Source organism: Bufo bufo, chromosome 2, assembly GCF_905171765.1.
Source record: "Bufo bufo chromosome 2, aBufBuf1.1, whole genome shotgun sequence".
NCBI classification, from domain to species: Eukaryota; Metazoa; Chordata; class Amphibia; order Anura; family Bufonidae; genus Bufo; species Bufo bufo.
Window position 1 is genome coordinate 477,162,438 of NC_053390.1, and position 18,159 is coordinate 477,180,596.

Sequence of the window (18,159 nt, forward strand, 5' to 3'; positions counted from 1 at the left end):
CCTAATATGCTTAATTGGTAGTAGGCTTTCGAGCCTATACAGCTTGGAGTAAGACAACATGCATAAAGAGGATGATGTGGTCAAAATACTCATTTGCGTAATAATTCTGCACTCCCTGTATGGAAAACAAAACTGTCCATCAAAGGCAGATAGTTGGGGAGAACCATGGGCTCATGAATATGTGGACTCATTGGCATGCACTAAAGCTGTTAGAATCTAGCAGCATAAAACTGGTGACAGATTCCCTTTAATGTGGCACATTTTTTTTATTTTTTTCATATTATATTTTGTCTTATAAAATTATATCATATCTGATTTGCATGTTTTCTTTTTATAGTGAAGAAAGCAAAGTTTGATGGGCCACAAGGTAAGAAATACTATGTGCATGTTTTGATCACTTTAGTAATACATACTGTATGAGTTATATAAAATGTAAAGAAAATACATATTCCGGTCAAACTTTCTCAACCTGATGACTCATGAAAGCATTGGTTAAAAAATATGATACTGCTCCCCCTGTTGCTCTGTCTTCTGGTGGTCTGCACTTTTCTTACACCATCACATCTCAGAACAGGCATAGTGTAGAGGAGTTACTTTCTACACAATACACTTTTAAAGACATTAAAAGTTACCTAATAGGTTGGGGGGCATGGCTTGCTGCAGACCAGGGAGGACGTCTCCTAGCACAGCTCCGGCTGCCAGAATAGAATCCCCATCCACCCAGCTCAAAATACACCACATTGGACCCTAAAACCTTAATAACCGAGCCCACCATATTGCCGACATCAAAAAAGAGCCCGACCAGAGGCGTCTAGATGGCTGGGGGCCTGAGTTCCACCAGTCGCGATACAGTCCATGCACCGACACGCGGACACAACAACCCCAGAGGAGCTCCGACACCCCACAGCTCACCAACTCGGGCATCGGAGGAAACACCAGATGTCAGGGAGCCCGTGGGAGGAAACTAACCCAACCAGCACACATACCATCCTGCTGTTACATCTGTGCTGTGAAGACACTATTTTGGGCTCACACTTGCCTCCAGAAGAATCAAGCACCGTTGTCAGGGGATCTACTGGACACGCCAGAACCCAGACCCTACAGCCTGGGCAATTAAGGGTGTAAACCCACCATACCATTGCACAAGCTAAGACAGTTACCCTCTCCCCTTGTCTGACAGTTAAGAATATAAAGTCTACAACCCATATCGAGCAGGCCACTGCTGCCCACCTACCACCAGTGTACAGTGTTTCGGACAAACCGTATCAGCACTGCTACATTTATTAATGGCATAGCCTTAATTATCCGAAGCTCCCCTGAGAAACTCAGGGGCTCTATTCCTTTACTCACTATTCAGGGACATGCTGAAGGCTTTATCTTAATTTTTCTGGAGCCCCCCCTCAGTGAAACAAGGGCCCCTATATATCAATATCTACTCAGGGAAATCTGGTAGAGGGCATATCACAATTTTTCTGACCTTTACTGAGACTTTAAGAGATATTTCTTTTAAATTTAAAGGGCCACTGACACAATTTTCTTCTTTTTTTTTTTTACTCCTCTCCACACAATTGAAAAAGAGGCTCAGTAATGTGCCATTCTTCAGCTTCTTGTGGCCACAAGCAGAGGAGACTCTTACTTGCCTTTATTTTATTTATCACAACACCTGAAAACCGCAGAAAAAATTCAAATCTCAGGCCACATATCACTAGATATGGTGAAAAATAGTCCTCACAAGTCCAAGAGTACATCCAACTCATGTTTTACAGGCTCTCTGGACTCTTGTGCAAAAAACGCTAACCATCCGTACAACCCAGAATAAGTCACTCAAGTAAAGCATCCCCTATCAGAACCACAGAAAGAGAACTATCTCCCCCCAATCTACAAGAGATGGAAAGCGACGAGGATGATACACAAGCCGAAAAAAGCCTCCCGATATCTAGAGTCTTTTTAGTAAAAGCCCTCTCAAAAGCTCTCAAACTAGTGATAAAGGAATTACAGGATATCAAACAAGATCTGAGAAACATAGGAGGCAGGGTAGAGCAATAGGAAACCACACAATCCCAACTGATCTCCTACACCGAATCCGCATAATCAAGCTTTGGGTCTTGCCAGGCGCACATAAATAAAATAGTAAATTGGATTAAAGACCAAGAGAATAGAGCATGACAAAACAACCTATGCTTGAAAGGAATCCCGGAATCTGTCTCTTCTGAAGCCCTTCCTGACACCGTAAAACAAATCTTCGTCTCTATCTTGGGGGCTCATATCCTTTAAAGATCTCTATCGAAAAGGCACACAGATCATTAAAAGCCAAGCCCTCAACACCTGACCCACCGAGAGATGTAATTTGTTGCCTCTTTCTTACAAAAGTCACAGAATCCATTCTGCGCCTGGCCAGGACAAAACCCCCTGCTACAACGGAAGGCTTCTCAATATCAATCTACCAAGATTTATCAAGAGTCACACTCTCTAAAAGAAATATCCTGAGACCACTGACACAAATACTCAGGCGACGGGACATTCCTTACAGATGGCCGGTTCTTGAGAAACTACTCAGAACTTCCCAAAATCCTACAGATCCTTAAAGATCACAGACCTGGACATTCCAGACTGGTCCCTGATACAAGACCTGACAGCACTACCTGTGATCCCACCACCAACACCGTGGGAACAAGTGGAAGCGGAGAAGCGCAACAGGAACCACAAGCGCCAAATGAAACTGACATCTAGACGGATCGACGTGGACCCTACCTGAACCATCTAGAAGTTGGGTGATGAGCGTTTATCCCAGTTAATAGAATTTTCATTCTTGATTACATTTACAAACATTCCCGTAAAGTAACAATGGGATTTTCTGGATGGATTGCGGGGAGCTGACGCGGCACGGGAAGTGCTACTTTTACCCACATTTCGCAGACTGATACTACGTCTGCGAGGTGGCGGACCTGTGCCCCAGCACCCCAGCATCGCTCACGCATCCATCCCTCTGTTCTGACAGTGGCGAACTAAGTCCAGATCCCACATACAGTTTTGTTTCTGCATGACATCAAGATATCCTCTTTAGTTCAATAATCCCCAGGGCTGACTTACTCACTTGTTCACAAATTGTTACATCTTAAATCTCTTATTACAATGATTATGTTAATTGTACTTTACAATTTTCACCTCATGCTTATCCCCCCCCCCCTACACCTTCCCCAGAGCTATGCGGGCATCCTACATATCCAACATTCACTCCACATAGTCCAGGCCATAGTCTGGACGATCACCTCCGCTATTTTAAAATGACCACCCTGAAACTAGTCTCGTTTAACACAAGAGGACTCAACTCAGCTGTTAAACGAAGCAAAGTCCTTCACAATTTCAAAAAAGCACAAGTGGATGTCCTTTTCCTCTAGGAGACCCACTTCTTGAAAGACAAAACCCCATCCTTCCACAAACACTACTTTGATAAATGGTTCCACTCACTCTACTACAAAAAACTCTAAAGGTATTTCCATTGCATTTGCCAAACATCTCTCCTTTGAACTTATTGACTCACACACAGACCCTGATGGCAGAACAATAACGTTTACAGGGAGACTGAATGGTACAGTAGTCACCCTATCTAATCTCTATGCCCCTAACACGCAACCTCATGGAGCCGCACAACACTATCGGAGCTAGATAGCCTCAAAGTGGGCAAACTAATAGTAGGACGAGACTTTAATGTAGCCCTCGACCCCCTTCTTGACACCACCTCTGGGAAGTCCTCCCTCTCATACAGATCTCTCAGACATATCAAAAAATCACTACAACTTCTCTCACTTAGACACCTGGCGCTTCGTTGACCCCTCTGATAAAGACTTTACATTATACTCTGCCCCACACAACTCCTATCATAGGATAGATTATTTTTTCTTACAACAGACCTCTCTCAATACAATACAATCTGCAACCATAGGTTCAAGCATCCACTCCGACCACTCCCCATTGGAACTTAACCTGACTCTATGCAATCACGCTCCACCTAAGGCATCTTGGTGCCTAAACGAGACTCTGCTCTCGGTCTCCTCAGTCCACTCCAAAATCCAATTTCGCCTAGACCTCTTTTTTAAACAAAACCTAAATACAGGAGTTCCCATCCCAGTGGTCTGGGAAGCCCACAAAGCTACAATTAGAGGAGAATTAATTTCTGCAGGTTTGTTTCATAAAAAACAAAGAGATAAAACAAATACTACATTTACAGTCAGAAATAAACTTGAACAACTACACAAACAATAACTAGCAACCAACTGTCTATAACAACTCACATCTACATGCCTAATGTTACATGATTTGCTAAACAAGATCTCAGCAAAGATTTACATGTCAGTCAAACACTCCTTTTACGCCCACCGGGAGAAAAGCCTCTAAACTCATGATGTCCCTCATCAAAAGACGTAAACCCTGTACACATATCTGTCACTACCAGAGTTTTGAGACGTTCTCACAGCTCTGTTTCTCCACCCCTGTGATGATGTCACTACTAGAGCTTGGAGGAGTCCTCCCAGCTGTTCCTCCTGCGTTTGATTTCCCTGCCCTTAAATCACCCCTCCTCCTTTCTAGGTTGTGGATTATAGTTCTCATTTGAGTTGTAGCTCTTGCTTGAGTATCTTCACTTGTTAGCTATCATTTCACTGGACCTGTGTTCTGCTGCAGCAAGCACTCCGGATATTGCCAGCTGTCCTTGGATCCGTCTTCTCTGCGGCTGCAGCACCTTCAGCTAAGTTTGCAGACATTGTTGTGTACCTGTTTATTTTCTGACTGGATCTGAGGTGGCCACGGTTCCCTCCATATTCTGAGCAGGGCACCGGTGGCCGTGCCCCTTCCACTATTGTAGGGGTTACAGTGGTCATCAGTCTTAGGTACGTGGGCATGCCCCGTTCCACCATTTGGATCCGGGCATGTGCTTTAGCAGCATAGGGAGAGCTTTGAGGGTCTGACAGGGGTCACCCTTTATCCTCCCTAGTTTGGGTCCGGTCAGTAGCTCTATTAACTGTATGCTCTTGTTGCTCACATACAGCCGTGACAATATCTCAGAGATCAAAACGAAATGAGTTCTATTCCTCGTTATACCAATTAAATTCATCCGAAGAAAGGAAAAATACGCAGGATCACTCCTCCCACATTACAAAATTCCTCTCGCACATTACTCCACCCGAATTGACAACCTTATCACATCAGGAATTACTGAAGCCATTTTCTCAGGAGGAGGTCCGGTCCGCCCTGCGGAAGTGCCCAAAAAGCAAGGATCCAGGCACAGATGACCTCCCTAGCTCATACTACGATTCATTCTCTGCTGTACTACTCCGGCAACTAACAGACACATGTCATGCATACTTATCAGGAGCCCTCATACCAAAGCAGGCTTTAGAAGCATACATTACATTAATACATGAAGGAAAGGACCCCACGCAATGAGGAAGCTACAGACCTATATCATTGCTAAACACAGATCTGAAGCTTTACGCTAGTTTGTTAGCAAATAGATTGAAACCCTGGATCCCCTCTTTAATCTCCCCTGGACAGGTGGGATTTGTAGCGAATAGAGAGGGGAAAGATAATACTATGAGAGTCTTATCCTTACTACAGAATGCGTCAAGCAAAAAATCCCCATTGGTGCTGTTGGGGATGGACGTGGAGAAGTCCTTCGATAGGGTGGACTGTACCTACATGAAACAGGTACTGAATCACTTTGGTTACCCACAAGCGTTTATAGACGCCATCTTCGTGATGTATTTGTATCCTACTGCCAGACTACGTATTAATTAGTCCTTGTCGACCCCTTTTAAGATATGTAATGGGACTAGACAGGGCTGACCTTTGCCCCAGTACTTTGTTCGTTCCCTAGAACCATTACTGCAGTCCATTAGAGAACACCCAGATATCAGTGGGTACGACGACAGATGATTTGTACATAGCACAGCAGCTTACGCAGATGATATCCTGGTATTTATAATGAACCCATTCACAGCGCTACACGCATTATAGATGATTATGGCACTATCTCCAATTTTAAAATAAATGCAACCAAATCAGAGGCTATAGGAATAAATATCAGCGGAGAGGAGAAGAGCACTCTACAATCCAAGTACCCTTTCCAATGGCCCACATCACTTACCTTGGTCTCAAAAAAAGCCCAATCTGGAATAAGTTATACTCCCTTAATTATGCACTTATTCCCCAAACCTTCCAATCAATATTAGAATCCTGGTCTCTTCCTTTCCTTTCTTGGATTGGGCGAAAGAACCTTATCAAAGCAATTCTACTTCCAAAACTGTTACACCTATTCCAAACACTTCCAATCCCAATCTCGTTCTTCACCACAATAAAAAAAAATATATATATATAAACAAATACCTATGGCAGGACAAAAGACCCTGCTTAAACAATGCTATACTCACGCAACATAAAACAAGCGGCGGTATGGCACTACGTGATTGGAAATTGTACTAAGAAGCAGTACATCTGTCCAGAATAATACATTGGACTAAAACAAACAACAACAAGCTCTGGATCACAATGGAAGAACACTTAGCAAACAGCCCACTAAGATCTCTACTATGGCAAAGAGAGACAGGTGCCAACCCATCTCACCCAAAATACCATTACTCAGTCTTCACTCAAAACCTGGCAATTATATAGGGACAAATTCAGCCCCATATTATCCCCTCATGACTGTAGCAGATATCCCAGAATTATATCTTAAAAGGTACACGGATATAGATTTGAAAGTATCAGAGCTGATACACATACCAATTTACTCATTTCTTGAGACAGAAGAATCTGAAGACCCTCTGGCCCACACACCTCTCCATTCATTACACAAGGCACACATGCATTCGTTACTATCTCCCTATCTGACCTACTCAAACTGTATGAGAGGACAAACTCAGTTTGAAAAACTGATAGCCGTTGAAAATCCTCCTAAACACTTACTTTCTCAAATCTATAATATCCTCCAACAGGAGAAATCCCCACTTGACGGAGGTTATATCTCAGAGTGGAGTAAAGACTGACAGTTTGACACCACTTGGACAAAACAGGAAAGAAAACAAATATATTGCAACTCACACGGCTTCTCTCGCTGTACGCGCCTTCAAGAAAACTCATTCAAGTTAATCACCAGGTGGATACCACATATACAATGGGATATCACACCGGTTAGGCTCAAACAAAAGAATTGTCTCAGCTCTGATGATTGCTGGAGATGCCATCAACACCGGGGTACTTACCTACATATGTGGTGGATAGACTCATTACATGCATAGCGAGATATGTCAAGCCTTTGTTATAATTTGGATGATTATGGCTTACAGTTTATGAAAACCCCAAAGTCACAATCTCCGAAAATTAGAATATTACATGAAATCAATAAAAAAAAGGATGTTAAATGGAAAAATGTAGGACCTCTGAAAAGTATAATCATGAATATGTACTCAGTACTTGGTTTGGGCCCCTTTTGCATCAATTACTGCCTCAATGCGACGTGGCATGGATGCTATGAGCCTATGGCACTGCTAAAGTGTTATGGAAGACCAGGATGCTTCAATAGCAGCCTTCAGCTCTTCTGCATTGTTCGGTCTCATGTCTCATCTTTCTCTTGGCAATGCCCCATAGATTCTCTATGGGGTACAGGTCAGTTGAGTTTGCTGGCCAATCAAGTAATCTCACGGTAATCCCATGGTCATTGAACCAGGTTTTGGTACTTTTGGCAATGTGTGCAGGTGCCAAGTCCTGCACACATTGCCAAAAAATCTCCATAAAGTGGAAGGAAGCATGAGGTGCTCCAAAATCTCCTGGTAGATGGCTGCGTTGACTCTGGACTTAATGAAGCACACTGGACCAACACAGCAGATGACATGGCTCCCCAAATCAACACAGACTGTGGAAACGTCACATTCTACTTCAAGCATCTTGCACTGTGTGCCTCTCCATTCTTCCAGACTATGGGTCCTTGGTTTCCAAAATGAGATGCAAAAGTTGCTCTCAACAGAAAAGAGGACTTTGGACCACTGAGCAACAGACCAGTTCTTTTTTTCTTTAGCCCAGGTAAGATGCTTCTGACGTTGTTTGTTGTTCAGGAGAGGCTTGACAAGAAGAATATGAAATTTGAAGCCCATGTCCAGGATCCGTCTGTGTGTGTGGTGGCTCTTGATGCATTAAGTCCAGGCTCAGTCCACTCCTTGTGAAAGCCCCCAACACTTTTGAATGGCCTTTTCCTGACAATCCTCCTCAGGCTGCCGTCATCCCTGCTGCTTGTGCACCTTTTTATTCCACACTTATCCCTTCCACATAACTTTCTATTAATGTGCTTTGATACAGCACTTTGGGAAGATCCAACTTCTTTTGCAATTGCATAAAGAATACTTAGAGTAAATATGATGGATGGACGACACCTATTGATTAATTAGGAAAATTAATGAGGAAAATAAACGTACTTCTAAAATTTGTGGGGGGTTGAGTCCGCACAACCCGCATGTAGGTGCATATCACTATGGCGAAATACATATACAAACAGAAAATGCAAATGTGATCGAACACTACATCCAGCATTCTGCCCTGCCTCCATGCTGGATGAGACATTGGTGTACATTTTGGCCAAAGCGTAATAAGCCACTCACCGCGTCAAGGTCGTCTCATTTGAGTGGTCCCTAACTCTTGTTCCTACCTGTTTATGGGCCATGACAGCCACATAAAGTCCAGGGAATGCAGGTCAGCATGCAAGCCAAGTACACTCTGCTTTTAACCCCGTCCGGTGCCATTACAGCTTTCATCGGATCCAGGGATGCAAGTACCAACATGCATGCTGAGCCCATCATATACTTCTCCTGGAGCCAAATGGCTACTGGTAAGTTCTATATAAGCAGACTCAGTTTTATACTGACTTTAAAACCAGCCTCCAGGACAGATTGACTGGTCAGGTGTGCAGGACTCAAAGGAGATCGCCACGCCTCCAATATAAGCTACAAAGAAAAAATGTGGGGGGTTGTGTCCGCACAACCCGCATGTAGGTGCATATCACTATGGCGAAATACATATACAAACAGAAAATGCAAATGTGATCACACACTACATCCAGCATTCTGCCCTGCCTCCATGCTGGATGAGACATTGGTGTACATTTTGACACGGTGAGTGGCTTATTACGCTTTGGCCAAAATGTACACCAATGTCTCATCCAGCATGGAGGCAGGGCAGAATGCTGGATGTAGTGTGCGATCACATTTGCATTTTCTGTTTGTATATGTATTTCGCCATAGTGATATGCACCTACATGCGGGTTGTGCGGACTCAACCCCCCACATTTTTTCTTTGTAGCTTATATTGGAGGCGTGGCGATCTCCTTTGAGTCCTGCACACCTGACCAGTCAATCTGTCCTGGAGGCTGGTTTTAAAGTCAGTATAAAACTGAGTCTGCTTATATAGAACCTACCAGTAGCCATTTGGCTCCAGGAGAAGTATATGGTGGGCTCAGCATGCATGTTCGTACTTGCATCCCTGGATCCGATGAAAGCTGTAATGGCACCGGACGGGGTTAAAAGCAGAGTGTACTTGGCTTGCATGCTGACCTGCATTCCCTGGACTTTATGTGGCTGTCATAGCCCATAAACAGGTAGGAACAAGAGTTAGGGACGACTCAAATGAGACGACCTTGACGCGGTGAGTGGCTTATTACGCTTTGGCCAAAATGTACACCAATGTCTCATCCAGCATGGAGGCAGGGCAGAATGCTGGATGTAGTGTGCGATCACATTTGCATTTTCTGTTTGTACTTCTAAAATTACCTTTAATTAGACTTGGGGGTAACAGGGCAGATACCCTAGTGATAAACCAATAACAAAAAAAGAAAAACAGGCTCTCGCCTAACAAAACAAAATAATTATTGATTTTATAGCAGGGCTGATGCAGGACTGATGCAGGAAATAGTAGGTATATTTGGGGTAGCAAAGCCGAGCCTCGGGGTAGAAAATTCTATCCCTATTTTGGCCCTAAAATATATTCTCTGCCCAGATAATATTGTGGAGGCCCCCTGTCCCCGTACCTAAAGCCTGACTGAACCCTACATTTATGTACGTATCTGATATGTACATGTTCGAATGGGTACAGGAATCAACCTTATACGCATATATAAACAGTGAAAACCCAACGCGTTTCCTCCGCATCTGGTGGTTCATCAGGGGGTGGTAATAATAAATAATCCTAGGGATTAATATAATGATACAAAAAAGATGATACAAAAATGATAAGGTACTTATCTCCCTGAGTTCACATGTGGGATCAAGATATGTATGAGACCATGTCAGCAGATACTGATATAAAATGCCCACAGTGCTTGGCATGCTGATGTATGGGAGTAAAAGCGGCTAGTGTACAGACGTTGGCGCTCAGAATTTAAGCGCAAGCGTCACACAGAACTTCCGGACAACGGAAAAATATTTCCGGCCTGTGGAACGCTGAAATGAAGCGCAAACATGTGACTTCCGGTATTTGGAACGCACATGTGAATCGCAAGACTCAGAAACCGGAAGTAATGGGGTCAAGAGCTCCGATAGTAAAAAACTAATAGAAAGAAATGCCTTATGATTAAGATTAACATAATACTAATTCAGAGGACCCCTTTTAGCTGAAGGACATATGAATAGATATATACAGCTAGCCAAAGTGTATTGTTAAGAGGGGAGAGGATTAGAATCTGATAGTAAAGATATATTTAAAAAAAAGGTGAGAGGGAACCCCATGGTAGTGGGGTGCCTATACTCACTATATACACAGATTACAGGGACCTTGATGTATAGGTCACTGTTAGAGTTGAGCGAACACCTGGATGTTTGGGTTCGAGAAGTTCGGCTGAACTTCCCGGAAATGTTCGGGTTCGGGATCCGAACCCGACCCGAACTTCGTCCCGAACCCGAACCCCATTGAAGTCAATGGGGACCCAAACTTTTCGGCACTAAAAAGGCTGTAAAACAGCCCAGGAAAGGGCTAGAGGGCTGCAAAAGGCAGCAAAATGTAGTTAAATCCCCTGCAAACAAATGTGGATAGGGAAATGAATTAAAATAAAAATAAAATAAATAAAAATTAACCAATATCAATTGGAGAGAGGTCCCATAGTAGAGAATCAGGCTTCATGTCAGCAGAGAATCAGTCTTCATGTCATAGCAGAGAATCAGGCTTCATGTCATCCACCACTGGAACAGGCCACTGTCAGATATTTTTAGGCCCCGGCACCCAGGCAGAGGAGAGAGGTCCCATAACATAGAATCTGGCTTCATGTCAGCAGAGAATCAGTCTTCATGTCATAGCAGAGAATCAGGCTTCATGTCATAGCAGAGAATCAGGATTCACGTCACCCACCACTGGAACAGTCCATTGTCAGATATTTAGGCCCAGGCACCCAGGCAGAGGAGAGAGGTCCCATAGCAGAGATTCAGGCTTCATGTCAGCAGAGAATCAGTCTTCATGTCATAGCAGAGAATTATGCTTCACGTCACCCAACATTGGAACAGTCCATTGTCATATAATTTAGGCCCGGCACCCAGACAGAGGAGAGAGGTCCCATAACATAGAATCTGGCTTCATATCAGCAGAGAATCAGTCTTCATGTCATAGCAGAGAATCAGGCTTCACGTCACCCACCACTGGAACAGTCCATTGTCAGATATTTAGGCGCAGGCACCCAGGCAGAGGAGAGAGGTCCCATAGCAGAGAATCAGGTTTCACGTCACCCACCACTGGAACAGTCCATTGTCAGATATTTAGGCCCAGGCACCCAGGCAGAGGAGAGAGGTCCCATAGCAGAGAATCTGGCTTCATGTCAGCAGAGAATCAGTCTTCATGTCATAGCAGAGAATCAGGCTTCATGTCACCCACCACTGGAACAGGCCACTGTCAGATATTTTTAGGCCCCAGCACCCAGACAGAGGAGAGGTTCATTCAACTTTGGGTTGCCCCGCAATATAATGGTAAAATGAAAATAAAAATAGGATTGAATGAGGAAGTGTCCTGGAGTACAATAATATATGGTTAAGGGGAGGTAGTTAATGTCTAATCTGCACAAGGGATGGACAGGTCCTGTGGGATCCATGCCTGGTTCATTTTTATGAACGTCAGCTTGTCCACATTGGCTGTAGACAGGCGGCTGCGTTTGTCTGTAATGACGCCCCCTGCCGTGCTGAATACACGTTCAGACAAAACGCTGGCCGCCGGGCAGGCCAGCACCTCCAAGGCATAAAAGGCTAGCTCTGGCCACATGGACAATTTGGAGACCCAGAAGTTGAATGGGGCCGAACCATCAGTCAGTATGTGGAGGGGTGTGCACACGTACTGTTCCACCATGTTAGTGAAATGTTGCCTCCTGCTAACACATTCCGTATCAGGTGGTGGTGCAGTTAGCTGTGGCGTGGTGACAAAACTTTTCCACATCTCTGCCATGCTAACCCTGCCCTCAGAGGAGCTGGCCGTGACACAGCTGCGTTGGCGACCTCTTGCTCCTCCTCTGCCTTCGCCTTGGGCTTCCACTTGTTCCCCTGTGACATTTGGGAATGCTCTCAGTAGCGCGTCTACCAACGTGCGCTTGTACTCGCGCATCTTCCTATCACGCTCCAGTGCAGGAAGTAAGGTGGGCACATTGTCTTTGTACCGGGGATCCAGCAGGGTGGCAACCCAGTAGTTCGCACACGTTAAAATGTGGGCAACTCTGCTATCGTTGCGCAGGCACTGCAGCATGTAGTCGCTCATGTGTGCCAGGCTGCCCAGAGGTAAGGACAAGCTGTCCTCTGTGGGAGGCGTATCGTCATCGTCCTGTGTTTCCCCCCAGCCACGCACCAGTGATGGGCCCGAGCTGCGTTGGGTGCCACCCCGCTGTGAACATGCTTCATCCTCATCCTCCTCCACCTCCTCCTCATCCTCGTCCTCCTCGTCCTCCAGTAGTGGGCCCTGTCTGGCCACATTTGTACCTGGCCTCTGCTGTTGCAAAAAAACTCCCTCTGAGTCACTTCGAAGAGACTTGCCTGAAAGTGCTAAAAATGACCCCTCTTCCTCCTCCTCCTCCTGGGCCACCTCCTTCTCCATCATCGCCCTAAGTGTTTTCTCAAGGAGACATAGAAGTGGTATTGTAACGCTGATAATGGCGTCATCGCCACTGGCCATGTTGGTGGAGTACTCGAAACAGCGCAACAGGGCACACAGGTCTCGCATGGAGGCCCAGTCATTGGTGGTGAAGTGGTGCTGTTCCGCAGTGCGACTGACCCGTGCGTGCTGCAACTGAAACTCCACTATGGCATGCTGCTGCTCGCACAGTCTGTCCAGCATGTGCAAGGTGGAGTTCCACCTGGTGGGCACGTCGCATATGAGGCGGTGAGCGGGAAGGCCGAAGTTACGCTGTAGCACAGACAGACGAGCAGCGGCAGGATGTGAACGCCGGAAGCGCAAACAGACGGCCCGCACTTTATGCAGCAGCTCTGACATGTCGGGGTAGTTGCGAATGAACTTCTGCACCACCAAATTCAGCACATGCGCCAGGCAAGGGATGTGCGTCAAACCGGCTAGTCCCAGAGCTGCAACGAGATTTCGCCCATTATCGCACACCACCAGGCCGGGCTTGAGGCTCACCGGCAGCAACCACTCGTCGGTCTGTTGTTCTATACCCCGCCACAAATCCTGTGCGGTGTGGGGCCTGTCCCCCAAACATATGAGTTTCAGGAATGGCCTGCTGACGTTTACCCCGGGCTGTGCTGAAGTTGGTGGTGAAGGTGTGTGGCTGACTGGATGAGCAGGTGGAAGAAGAGGAGGAAGAAGCTGAGTAAGAGGAGGAGGAGACAGGAGGCAAAGAATGTTGCCCTGCGATCCTTGGCGGCGGAAGGACGTGCGCCAAACAGCTCTCCGCCTAGGGCCCAGCCGCCACTACATTTACCCAGTGTGCAGTTAGGGAGATATAGCGTCCCTGGCCGTGCTTACTGGTCCACGTATCTGTGGTTAGGTGGACCTTGCCACAGATGGCGTTGCGCAGTGCACACTTGATTTTATCGGATACTTGGTTGTGCAGGGAAGGCACGGCTCTCTTGGAGAAGTAGTGCCGGCTGGGAACAACATACTGTGGGACAGCAAGCGACATGAGCTGTTTGAAGCTGTCTGTGTCCACCAGCCTGAATGACAGCATTTCATAGGCCAGTAGTTTAGAAATGCTGGCATTCAGGGCCAGGGATCGAGGGTGGCTAGGTGGGAATTTACGCTTTCTCTCAAATGTTTGTGAGATGGAGAGCTGAACGCTGCCGTGTGACATGGTTGAGATGCTTGGTGACGCAGGTGGTGGTGTTGGTGGTACATCCCATGTTTGCTGGGCGGCAGGTGCCAACGTTCCTCCAGAGGCGGAGGAAGAGGCCGAGGCGGCAGCAGCAGAAGAGGCCGCAGGGGGAGCCTGAGTGACTTCCTTGTTTTTAAGGCGTTTACTCCACTGCAGTTCATGCTTTGCATGCAGGTGCCTGGTCATGCAGGTTGTGCTAAGGTTCAGAATGTTAATGCCTCGCTTCAGGCTCTGATGGCACAGCGTGCAAACCACTCGGGTCTTGTCTTCAGCACATTGTTTGAAGAAGTGCCATGCCAGGGAACTCCTTGAAGCTGCCTTTGGGGTGCTTGGTCCCAGATGGCGGCGGTCAGTAGCAGGCGGAGTCTCTTGGCGGCGGGTGTTCTGCTTTTGCCCACTGCTCCCTCTTTGTCTTTTGCTACGCTGTTGGCTCGGTCTCACCACTGCCTCTTCCTCCGAACTGTGAAAGTCAGTGGCACGACCTTCATTCCATGTGGGGTCTAGGACCTCATCGTCCCCTGCATCGTCTTCCACCCAGTCTTGATCCCTGACCTCCTGTTCAGTCTGCACACTGCAGAAAGACGCAGCAGTTGGCACCTGTGTTTCGTCATCATCAGAGACGTGCTGAGGTGGTATTCCCATGTCCTCATCATCAGGAAACATAAGTGGTTGTGCGTTAGTGCATTCTATCTCTTCCACCCCTGGGGAAGGGCTAGGTGGATGACCTTGGGAAACCCTGCCAGCAGAGTCTTCAAACAGCATAAGAGACTGCTGCATAACTTGAGGCTCAGACAGTTTCCCTGATATGCATGGGGGTGATGTGACAGACTGATGGGCTTGGTTTTCATGCGCCATCTGTGCGCTTTCTGCAGAAGACTGGGTGGGAGATAATGTGAACGTGCTGGATCCACTGTCGGCCACCCAATTGACTAATGCCTGTCCCTGCTCAGGCCTTACCATCCTTAGAACGGCATTGGCCCCCTTAAATATCGCTGTAAATTCTGCTGGCTACTGGGACCCGAGGTAGTTGGTTCACTAGGACGTGTGGCTGTGGCAGAACGGCCACGTCCTCTCCCAGCACCAGAGGGTCCACTAACACCACCACGACCATGTCCGCGTCCGTGTCCCTTACTAGATGTTTTCCTCATTGTTACCGTTCACCACAATAAGAAAAATATTATTTGGCCCAATGTATTGAATTCAAATTCAGGCCTTTTTTTACAGACACCTAACACTATCTGGCTATCTATTTAGGTACCGTATTCCACTAATACAGGCACAGCAGTAATGACAGATTTAGCTGGATATGAATTTGAGGGCTATTATTTAGGCGCTGGGTGACAGGTATACGTTTACGGACAGAATTAGACTTGGATATGCACAGTAGCGTGTGTGTGAAGTTATTGAGAATGACCCTATCAGCACCTTGAATCTAATATACCCTTTTAGGGATAGATTTAAATAACCACACTATTGATGGTTAAATGGACTTGGTGGCAGCTTGCCCTTGATGTAGGATATAGCCAAAAAATAACCACACTATTGATGGTTAAATGGACTTTGTGACAGCTTGCCCCTGATGTAGGATATAGCAAAAAATAACCACACTATTGATGGTTAAATGGACTTGGTGGCAGCTTGTGCTGGCGCACCACAAGCCACAAAATGGCCGCCGATCACCCCAGAAAAAAGTGACTGAAAAACGCTCTTGAATAGCAGCAGTTCAATGATCCACAGCTGTAGATCGATCACTGTCTTAAGTGTTTTGGAGGAGTTAATCACTGCCTAATCTCGCCCTAACGTCGCAGCTGCAACCTCTCCCCACACTTGTAACAGCAGAGTGACGTGCAGCGCTACGTGACCCAAGCGCTTATAGAGGCTGGGTCACATGCTGCACTGGCCAATCACAGCCATGCCAATAGTAGGCATGGCTGTGATGGCCTCTTGGGGCAAGTAGTATGACGCTTGTTGATTGGCTGCTTTGCAGCCTTTCAAAAAAGCGCCAAGAAAGCGCCGAAACACCGTACCTGAACCCGGACTTTTACGAAAATGTTCGGGTTCGGGTCCGTGTCACGGACACCCCAAAATTCGGTACGAACCCGAACTATACAGTTTGGGTTCGCTCATCCCTAGTCACTGTTATTATTACAGGTGCTTCTCGCACCATTATGGTCCAGTGAGGGACAAATGTATTTTACTAAAGGTAGAAGCTAGTCTGGTGGAACGATAAGATCCTTTTTTGGATTCGTTACATTGACAATGTTGTCTTTCTGATTTAGAATGGTAAGGAGGAGTTTATTGTTTTCATCACCACACTTAATAACAATGATATCAGTTTGAGCTTTGCATCCGAAATTTAACCTGAGTGTATAACTTTTCTGGATGTTGAAGTAAAACTCACCTTAGGGAACCTAACTACATCAGTGTACCGAAAACCTACCGCCACTAATAGTATCTTACTTTGGAATAGTCATCACCCGTTTACAGTAAAAAGAGGTATCCCTAAGGGGCAATATTTACGCATCCGCAGGAACTGCTCTAATAACGAGAACTTCTATCGTGAGTCGAGAAAATTACAAAACAGATTATCCCAGAGAGGTTACCTTGGATCTATCCTAAAATAAGCATTCCAGATATCAGGAAAAAAAAAAAAAGAAGACTGACCTCCTGTTGCCAAAAGCCACTAAAAACCGGGATGATAATCTGATTTGTCTTCTCGACATTCGACGTAGCCAACGAAGAAGTCTTAGCCATTCTGAGAACATATTGGCCAATTCTAGCCATGGATAAGGATCTCTCTAAAGTGATCCGTCCTTTCCCACAGATCACATATAGAAAGGGTAGAAGTCTAAAGGACCGTTTGGTACACAGCCACTACACTGGTCCGACAAACAATGGTACATGGCTTGATAGAAGACCAATAGGGGTTTTTAGATGTGGCACTTGTAAGGCCTGTAATTTTCTACGAACTACAAAAACTGACCTGTTCGGTGACTAATTACACTCATAAAATCAGAGATTTCATAAATTGTAAGACCAAGGGAGTAGTGTTGAGCGAACAGTTCGAGCATAGTTCGGGTCCGTACCGAATTTTGGGGTGTTCGTGACACGGACCCGAACCCGAACTTTTTCGTAAAAGTTCGGGTTCGGGTTCGTCGTTCGGCATGTATTTTGGCGCATTTTGAAAGGCTGCAAAGCAGCCAATCAACATGCATCATACTACTTGCCCTAAGATGCCATCGCAGCCATGCCTACTATTAGCAAGGCTGTGATTGGCCAAGTGCAGCATGTGACTCAGCCTCTTTATAAGCTTGTGCGCACGTCGGGACGTGCTCACTCCCGATGTGAATAGAACAGGGATAGACGCAGCTGATGCTAGGGCGAGAATAGGCAGGGATAATTGAATAACTGGAAGCAAATTTCTCTCCTCCACCTGTGATTCATCTGAACAACTGCAGCTGAGCTGCTTTTTTGATAGGGATTGGCTATTTTTAGAGTGGCCAGAGTGATTTTTCCATCCACATGTACCTGGGCTGACCGCCGGCCGCCATTTTGCGACTTGTAGTGCTGCAGCAGAAGCTGCCACAGTGTGCATTCCAAAGCTCCAAACAAGTCAGACATCTACACCTGGGATTCAGACCAATAGCGATTTAGCAGCACAGTCCAAGGCTATTTTTTTTAAAGGTTGTGCAGACCATTTTGTGGCACATGTTACTGGGCTGATAGGCGGCGGCCATCTTGGGACTAGTGCTGCAGCACAATCTCTCCCAACGTCCATTAATCACTTGTAATAGTGGTCTGTGCCATAGAAATCCTACATCAGGGACTTGGGT

General features: G+C 46.0%; 1 protein-coding gene across 1 annotated transcript in view; it reads left to right on the forward strand.

Moving 5' to 3' along the window:
* Window positions 1–5,652: 5,652 nt before the first annotated feature.
* LOC120990939 (protein unc-13 homolog A-like) overlaps window positions 5,653–18,159 on the forward strand; it is a 2,175,961-nt gene continuing 2,163,454 nt past the window's right edge. The window contains exon 1 of the mRNA XM_040419831.1: window positions 5,653–5,782. Within this exon, the coding sequence (XP_040275765.1) occupies window positions 5,653–5,782 (130 nt within the window). The remainder of the gene's footprint in view (window positions 5,783–18,159) is intronic.